Source organism: Gastrolobium bilobum, unplaced genomic scaffold, assembly GCF_033153095.1.
Source record: "Gastrolobium bilobum isolate Gb01-03AN ecotype WA unplaced genomic scaffold, APGP_CSIRO_Gbil_v1 utg19567, whole genome shotgun sequence".
In the NCBI taxonomy this organism is placed as follows: domain Eukaryota; kingdom Viridiplantae; phylum Streptophyta; class Magnoliopsida; order Fabales; family Fabaceae; genus Gastrolobium; species Gastrolobium bilobum.
Genome location: NW_026897080.1, coordinates 224,836 through 234,515, shown reverse-complemented (window position 1 = coordinate 234,515; position 9,680 = coordinate 224,836). Strand labels below are relative to the sequence as shown.

General features: G+C 36.0%; 1 protein-coding gene across 3 annotated transcripts in view; it reads right to left on the bottom strand.

Annotated features, from left to right (window-relative positions):
• Positions 1-1,268: 1,268 nt before the first annotated feature.
• LOC133303958 (exosome complex exonuclease RRP44 homolog A-like) overlaps positions 1,269-9,680 on the bottom strand; it is a 29,710-nt gene continuing 21,298 nt past the window's right edge. Inside the window, exons 18-26 of one of the 3 annotated variants that reach the window (XM_061503930.1) lie at positions 9,541-9,640; positions 4,651-4,762; positions 2,701-2,821; positions 2,475-2,534; positions 2,295-2,400; positions 2,123-2,215; positions 1,876-1,954; positions 1,720-1,785; positions 1,269-1,532 (exon numbers count right to left, since the gene is read on the bottom strand). In XM_061503930.1, the coding sequence (XP_061359914.1) occupies positions 1,334-1,532; positions 1,720-1,785; positions 1,876-1,954; positions 2,123-2,215; positions 2,295-2,400; positions 2,475-2,534; positions 2,701-2,821; positions 4,651-4,762; positions 9,541-9,640 (936 nt within the window). In that variant the 3' untranslated portion in view covers positions 1,269-1,333. Of the gene's footprint in view, positions 1,533-1,719; positions 1,786-1,875; positions 1,955-2,122; positions 2,216-2,294; positions 2,421-2,474; positions 2,535-2,700; positions 2,822-4,650; positions 4,763-9,540; positions 9,641-9,680 lie in introns of those variants that run through there. The other 2 variants (XM_061503931.1, XR_009750537.1) reach the window with 2 other exon arrangements.

Below are 9,680 nucleotides of genomic sequence, written 5' to 3'. Positions count from 1 at the left end.
TAGGGTAGTTCTCTTCATGTGGTCTCAACTGTCTCGATGCATAGGCCACTACCTTTCGTTCTTGCATCAATACGCACTCTAATCCATACTTGAATGCATTACAATAGATCTCAAATCTCTCTTTCGGGTCAGGAAGAATCAAAACTGGTGCGGTAGTCAACCTGTCCTTCAATTCTTGAAAGCTCACTTCACATCCAAGGGTCCATGCAAATGGCACCCCTTTTCGGGTTAATCTCGTCAATGGCAAAGCAATCCTTGAGAATCCATTGATAAACCGCCTGTAATATCCTGCTAAACCCATAAAACTCCAGACTTTAGTAAAATTCTTGGGTCTCTCCCAATCCAACACCACTTCTATTTTGCTTGGATCGACAGCCACTCCTGCAGATGAAATGACGTGACCAAGAAACTGGATCTCATGCAACCAAAACTCACACTTGGATGGTTTAGCATATAACAGATGCTCCCTCAAAATTTGCAAGACTATCTTCAAATGCTCTGCGTGCTCTTCTTTGTTCTTGGAATAGATCATAATATCATCAATAAATACCACTACAAACTGATCTAGATGTGCTTTGAAGATCCGGTTCATATAACTCATGAACACTGCCGGGACATTAGTAAGCCCAAATGAGATTGTAATAGTCTTTATATTCATAATTTTTTAAGATTTCAATACCAAAACGATGTCGTTTTAAAAATAAATGCAGATAACTTATCTACAGTAACTGCAGAAATATTTTTCCCTTAGAATAAAATGACATAATTGTCTATAATTTAAAACTTTCAAAAATAGGTTTTTGTCCAAAAAAAATATGAATGTTGCTGCCCTTCGAATAATTGTGTAAGTTAATATTTTATATAAATAAATATTAGTATTAATAATATTATGTTAATAAAATTATCGCAATGCAGACCACTGCAGAGTGCAGACCAACACTGCGGGCTTTCTCAAGAACATATATGACTAAATTATTTTCATGCAAAATCATTCATTTGAAAACTAATTTAACATCACCAATCTTTTTGAGAATCAAATCAATTTTGAAAACATTATGAAGACTAAATTGCGGGAGTTTTACTCTTAAATTTAGAATAACTGTAGCTACTTGTTGAATGACTTTAAGAAACAGCAAACGAGGGTTATATAGCTTTATCAAGCCACTAACAAAAATTATTCTTTAAAGAGAATGAAATAAAGAAAAAAATTTAAAATAAATAATGGAAAAGAATAATTTCAAAGTGAGTATTATAAATGAAAAACCATAAATAGTCTAAATTGGAAAAATTTTGACCAATTTAGCTCTTTCAAATTTTCAATGCTCATATACATCTAGATGAGAGAAAGCTGAAGTTTTGGCCAGTTAAGCTGACACTTAACAACCTCCATGTGAATTTTGACTTTCTGCAACATGCTGTATGAAAGACTACCATCAATCTTTTTAATCTTCTGCTGTTGCTCATCTACATACCATTCTCCACCTCCCTTTTCCGCTCTTGGTGTCAAATATACAGGTCCAGTTATGCCATATCTGTAGAAGAAAATATGTCACATCCAAACTACAAATACTTGATTCAGTGCTTAATGTTACTAAAATAGCCTTCAGTTAGATAATGAAAACATTCTCTTTCCATAATTTTGTCCTCCTTATTCACTCTTTCGTAGGTTATATTATATGAAAAAGGAAAATAGAAAAGGAAAGAGACAAGATACATTACCTGGGAACAAACACAAAAAATCCATTAGATCTTATTTTCACTATCCTAGCCTCCTCATCTGTTGGACTGCACGACAAAATATAGAAAACTCAATCATAAGCTGTGAGTGCAAATAGAAAACAGTAACAGTAAGGGAGGGGAAGCTACGTCACGTACTACCTGAATTTATCGAGAGCATGCAGTTCCTTATCGGCCCGCTCTGCCATCTGAGCATTCCTGTGCCTTTTATTTAAATCTAAAACACAATATAGGTAAAAAGAACTATTAAGATTAAATACATGTGTCACAACAAAAGAACAAAACCATTAGATTCGTAATGCATATAGTTATCCTAGATAACGCTTCCATTATAAAGACATAAACATAAAATAATCAAGTTCTAATTATATCATGAAAGACATACTGTCTGCAATACTAGTGAGCTTCCTGTCTTGAAATTTGGATGGTAACTTGGATATTCCTAAAGAAGCAGCAAGAAGCCGGTGCACGACAACATCTGCTAGGAAAAATGTTTCATCTCTTATTATTGTGCAAATTGACCAAGTAAACATATTATACATATAAGGGATGCATACCTGCATATCTTCTTATAGGTGATGTGAAATGGGTATATAGAGGAGCTGCAAGCCCATAATGATGATATTCTGGAGGGCTAAGATCCCCACTGCAGAAATAAACTGCCTACAAAACAAAAGGAAAATCTATTTTCTCCCACAAATTCCAAATCTGAGTTCTCTAATTCAAATTCAATTTACCTGACTCATGCATCTAGTTGCCATTATGCGGATTAGCTTATTGAAGTATGGATCATCACCCTGAAAAGGTATATGGTAAAAGAGGGATAAAGCATTTGAGACAAAATAAGATCCTTGAAAATTAAATGCCTCAGCTAGCAATGTCTGATATATTATATATTGAAAATGGAAAACAATAAAACACAAGAATAATGAAAAAAATATAAATAGAAAATGAAATATTTACCACGGCATGATCAAGAGAATCAGCCAATGCTTTTGATGATGATACATCTAAGTGCAGACCAACTGCAGCAGCAGTACGTTGCAAGGGTTCAAGCATCTCTTTAGTTGGAGCTGGATGTCGCCTACACAAAAACAAGAATAGCAATTACATCATCTTGTCCAATGTAAATGTTTTAGAAGTTTTTATCATGCAGAAGCATTAAATGCTTCTAATCAATGGTTTCACATGCTTGGGAAGGATATAATTCTCAATAATCACATTTCATTTAGAGGAGGAAGAACTCATTTTACAAAAAAGCATGGTCCATTAACATTACAACTAAAATCCCTTCCAATTTAATTTAGCAAATATCCAACTCTCATCCACTAGTAGGTATTGTTTAAATTTAGAAGATTATACAAGTCACTAAGGTTATTGATGCAGAACTAAAATGACCTTATTTAAGTTGTGATAATTTAGGGATTTCATTTATCTTAGGATGAGCTAATTCTATTTTAATTTTATTTTGATTAGGATTTGGTTTGCGTGTATGAATATGATCTAGTTTTTGGATTTGATGAGGATTACACTTCACTATACTGTAAAAGTTATAATTATCCCATTTCGATTTTTTTTACTGGTATCTGTTAGAAAACCACCTATTGCTAAGGTATATATTAGGGAGAAGCAGAGAGGATCCGGGTCTCTCAAGGAGGGAATAGTTAATGTAACGGATAGCAAGAAAGGAAATCAAGGGGAGTTGAGATTTCAGGGAGGGAATGGTTACTGCAACGGATTGCCAGTGAGACCATCAAGTGGAATTAGGAGGGGAAAGTTCGACCAGTATGGATATAAAAAGGGGGAGTGAAACGTGGGAGAGAGAGGGAGGGAGGGGGGGGGGGGAATTCAATCAAAGACTAAGGTGCATCCTAGACTCTCGTGGGTGGTACATCAGTTATGCTTTGTGATTTTCATTCTATTTTTGCCCATGAAAATTGTAAAGAACCAATTCAACCCAAAAGCTTAAGCTATTAGGTTAGGGCCCATCTATATACTTCTCTAAGGACCTGTTTGGTGTGATGTATAAGGCCTGATAGTATAAGCTTATACTATACGTTATGACATTTTCAGTTGTTTGGTGTGACAATCGTATAGTATAAGCTTATACAGCAGGACCCCTCTATACATCAAAATGATGTATAACTTAATCCGGCCTAGGAGTGGTGGATTAGGCCTAATAAGGGGTTGATGCATTAATATTGCTTACAAGTACAATTCCCAAGAACTAATATATCATTTCAACATTTATATATTAAAATAAATTTGTTTAATATATTAATTTTTAAAATATTGGAGGATATTATCTTATACAATATCATACCAAACGCTGGATAGTATTAAAATTTAATCAGGTCTTATACTATCAGGTCTTATACTATCAGGCCTTATATTATACTATGCACCAAACATGCCCTAATACGCCCCTTCACACGAGAGCCCACTCGGCATGAAGGGTGGATAATGCACAAGCTCACCTACCTGTGTTAAGAAATTCCGCAAGAGAAAATGGGAGTTGGTGAAGATTAAACCCGTGACACAGAGACTCTGCTACCATGTAAAGAACCAATTCAACCCAAAAGCTTAAGCTATTAGGTGAGGGCCCATCAATGGTTTATATACTTCTCTAATAGAAATCTTATGCACTAGCCCATGAAATAATAAATTACTTAAATGTACCAAATGCATATTCAATTTGATTTATAATCCTCAATTCACCTATTAAGTTTTTTAATTGACATGGAAGAACAGAAAAAAAAAATGAAAGAAAGAGAGACACGCAAAGTAAAAGGAGGTAAGAGTACCATTCAGATATACCGTAGAACCATTAGTAGACAGTATAAAGGCAGTCCCTCCCAAGAAAAACAGCCATTTCAAAACTAAATGTGAAAAATTCAGATAAAAAAAAAAAACCTTAATAAGGAGCACAAAGGAAAACTTTTAACAATTTGTTGTGCAACGGAAACATTAGCAGCAATCATAAACTCCTCCACCATTTGGTTGGCTTCCCGGAACTGGTACATGCCTGCAAATATAATCAAACAATACAATTAATTTAAACAATAAGGAAAGGAGAAAAACAAAACCCTGCTGCTTTTGTTTTCGTCTCCTTTTATGAAGGAGTAGCTGAACTTAAAGTAAAATAGAAAACCATCAACCTCAATAGCTGTCCTACAAAATATCGAATTTAACTATAGATACAACTAAGCATCCTTAAAAGAAAGCAATTAAATTACTGTTGAAATTTTGGGGATTAGATGGAAACAGAAAACGAGAAATATAATTCAATAATGAAATAGTTGTCATATGTAATAAAGAACCACAGCCTATTCACTTATAATCTAGGCTGAATACAAGTGTGGTAGTACAAGTCTGGCTCCGTAACACTCACAACATACTAACTGAATATAACCTAAACTGAATAATACTATTTAACATAGATCACCATATATTATAACGATTGCAATTTCAACTCATTAAAGTTTCTGAAGATATCAAAATTTCAAAAACTTATACTCATGAGGTCTCACTAATATATGAACTTACTCAGAAACCATTCTTCCAAAGCAAGGATCTAGAAAAACAGGTTTAAAGTGGAAGTCTTACCAAGAAGCAACGAGGAACCATATATTTGAAGTGATTATCCTTCAGCAGATATATAAAAATCACAAATTCATAATTAGGGATATTTAATTTCAAGGATGGCTAAAAGTTCAAATTATTAAGAACCATCCAAAATTTATTTAGGAAGGGGGGCCATTTCATTTCAATTAATGGGCAAAAACACAACTAAATTGGTAATACTTACTACTCAGGCTTACAACTAAGTGGCTAATGGTTGTTGTTAGTGATAAGTTCCTGATTTCTAGCCTGATTATTGGGAACAGGAAGATTAATCTGATTCTTTTTCTTTAATGTAGAGCTAAATGTAGTCATTGGTTCATATGTTTTTGGGATTTCCCATCTGTATTACGCAGCCATATTGTATAAAACAAAATAAGGAAAAATACAATGTTTTCCTCATGGTATCAGAGCATGATCACAGCCACAGTAGACTACAACTCCATCGTTGCTTCATCCATATCCATACCAACCCGATCGAAGGCCCTGCTCTTCCTATCACTGGCCACAAACTGAACAACAGAACTTCATCCAATGGGCCAGCATGAAAACTTGTTATGGATGCAATTGATTGAATTTGCAATTAAGGCTCATCAGCTGCAAAGACTCTGGGTAAATCCTCAAGTTCCTCTTCACTATGCCACAGAAGATTATTGAATCAATGGTAGAGTCAGCATCGCCTAAGCAAATTGGGGGATGGAAGACCAAATGTCACTCCTGGATTCTCTCTTCACTTTCTGAGAAAATTCTCACCAAGATCATAGGTGTAAATAGCAGCACTATCGTGCGGTATAGCAAAGAATTATAGTTAGGATTTCTTCCAGGAGCAAAGAAAGCAACAATGTGAGAAGCATTGGATCATTTTCCTCCCAGTCTGCATACGTTTTGCATTTAACCTTCCATTGGCACGCTCTTCTTCGGATTTCAAACAAAGAGGAATTCTTGAAGAGCTGAAGTTTACTTTGATTGGAGGCTCTATGATTTGCTTCCATAGGAGAAAGTTTTTATTACTGAACTCCACCAAAAGCTGGTAAGAGAAAATCAGAGGTAATCTTTGCTTCCTTGATGTGGAGGATGCAATACCAATGGTGTTATGGGAAGGTGATGCCATGAATTAAGAATGAATCAGTCCCAAATTTGGAGCTTTGATACCATAAAAGAGAGGGAGATGTAAAGAACCAATTCAACCCAAAAGCTTAAGCTGGTGGGTGAGGGCTTTTAATGGTTTATACTATTCTCTAACACGCCTCCTCACACGAGAGCCCACTGGGTTGAAGGGTGGACAATATACTGGCCCACCTACCTGTGCTAAGAAAATTCCACAAGAAAAAGTGGGGGGCAGTGAGGATCGAACTCAGGACACGAGGTTTTGATACCATGTAAAGAACCAATTCAACCCAAAAGCTTAAGCTGGTGGGTGAGGGCTTTTTAATGGTTTATATTATTCTCTAACAGGAGAGAAAAACAAGGAAAAGAGAGAGAAAAAGGAGAATGAGAGTTTCTTGATTGATGGAGTTACTGTACTGAATCTCAGAACAGATATATATAGAGAGCAGCAATTAAGCTTACTAAAGCAAGCTTCATGTAATAACCAAATATAATTTAATTAAACTAATGTCATGTTGGCAAAATAGAACTGTTACAAGGGTATACCCGAACTCTTCTGGGTTCGGTAGTTCAAGTACTGCACTACTAACATAGCTAATTATATAAGAATAACTATTGTTAAGAATAGTGTTAGAATAGTGGTTTAGAAATACCACATCATGTATATCTTATTGTATTTCCTTTCCTTTCAGCTATATAACAGAACCTCCGTTGTGTAGTTTAGACACACGGATTACTCACAACTTTCTCGGGTCCTGATATTTAACATGGTATCTAGAGCCTAACGAGAGAAATCCAAATCCGCCTTTCCTTTTTTCTCATTTCCATACTTGTAATATGGTTGTAGAGAGATATCATCCTCCTTGAGAGGAATTTTCTTCCACTGTTCCTGTTCGTCGGATCTTCCTCGTCGGACAGCCTCATTCTTCGTTCATTGCAGCAAGCTCGCCTTTCTCAGTTTCCGATGTCCATCCCAACACTGCTTCATTTCGTGATGTCCATTCTGACGCCATTTTAGCACACTGTTGATTTTGGTTCCTCATTTAGGAGGAGATTTATTTTGATGTTATGTTTCTTAGTCTTCCTTGTTCAAGCTTGTAGCATATATATATATGCTCCAGCTTGAGGGGGAGTGTTAAGAATAGTGTTATAATAGTCGTTTAGAAATCCCACATCATGTATATCTCATTGTATTTCCTTTCCTTTCAGTTATATAATAGAACCTCCGTTGTGTAGTTCAAACACACGGATTATTCACAATTCTCTCGGGTCCTGATATGTTACATGTTATCAGAGCCTCGGTGTCACAGGTTCGATCCTCACCACCCCCATTCAGTTAATAAATAATTACATAGTGTGGAATTTCTTAAGCTTTTGGATTGAAAAAAAAAATTGTGGAATGTTACGATCCCATTTGCAAGGTATGGGACTTGAAGCCCCACATTGGTTGTATGGACAACTAATGTGGGGTTTATAAGGAATTGGGCACTCATTCTTTGAGCTAGCTTTTGGGGTGGTGCATCCTAAAATCCTTATCAAATGTTATTAGAGCCTTCCACTATGTCTCCGGTTGCAATCGAGCGGTGCGGGTGGTGACACCGGCATTGCAGTGTTCACCCGGGGCTAGTAAAAGACTAGCGCAAAGTCAGATCGTGTGGACGTCGGCGGAGCGTGGTGGAATGTTACGATCCCATTTGCAAGGTACGAGACTTCAAGTCCTACATTGGTTATATGGCAACTAATGTGGGGTCTATAAGGCCTTGGGTACTTCCACCTTTTGAGCTAGCTTTTGGGGTGGTATATCCCAAGATTCTTATCAAAAACTACTATAGTAGAACGATAGAATTACTGCAGTAATAGAATATATATGTATCTCTACATTCCTTTAGCAACACATCTCTACAATGTTATGCAGTAGCACTTGCACTGTATTTGCTCACTATGCAATGTATAAGTTTGAGATCTGTTAAGGTCAGTCAGTTACAGATTAGTTCTAGTTCTCGGTCTATTAATTAGTTGTGCTGAGCTATCATGGGCTCATAGCTTGCTGGACAAGCCAGCATCATCTATGTATATCTCTTGTACCCAGAAATCATTTGAGTTGAATATACAAGATAATTTACAGAACCGCTTTCTCCTTTCTCTCGTTTCCCTCACTTTCTCATCCTTTATATTACACCAACCTTTCAAATAGAAGACTTGTTGTAACACTGTAGGAAAACAGGCCGGCCACACAAAAGATATATGCTGATTCATTCATGGGAAAATAGCAGACGCAAATTCTACTGTGGAAGGGAGAATCATGTCAGCACAACCTCTTCAAATATACTTGATACAGTCAAGATAAGTGCCAGCATGATGATTACTAATGTACCATCTCAATTCTGGGAGATCTTGTCCTCTCTGCAACCTAATTAATCAGCAGGATGCCCTACAAGGTCCACAAGTTCAACACTCCACAGGAGAAATCAAAACAGCTTTTGTCAACTCTAATGATCAACTAGTGGATGTCTTCACTAAAGCTCTTAGAGGTCCTCGGATTGAATACATTTGTAGCAAGCTTGGTGCTCACTATATATACGCACCAGCTTGAGGGGGAGTGTTAGAATAGGAAATATTAGATATATAGATTTGTATAGATTAGATTCTTATAGATTACTTTCCTATCTGTAAATATTCTTTTTGGATTAGATCTGGGCTTTTCACTTAAGCCCATTAGGGTCTCTATATATTGTAACTCTTTGTATTAGCTTAATACACAACATATTCAAGTAATCTAAAAGAAGGCAGACATACTCATGGACCGATCTTTAAGGCTTAATGATATCAACTAGCTAGTATATACTTCCACAATGAGTTTGTGTAAAATATAAACAGAACGTAAGAGAAATAAATGACGTTTTAGGACACGCATTTGGAAAATGTGATAGAGTATCAATAGATGACAGGTCCATTCAGTGTTCCTCCTAGAATGAATCATCTAATTGCACCAGTAGAACTTCTACACACAATTAACCACCTTCCACAACCTCAAAAAGAATTACTAAATGACATTAAGAGGTAAGAAAACCATACCAATATCAAGGGGATCATGAGTCTCTGTGTCAATTTGAAATTTGACTTCAGCAGACGCAAGAGTTAAAGCTCCTCTCTCAATTCGCCTTTGTCTCATTTTCTGATAAATCATAAAAATATGTATATTTTTCAGACAATTT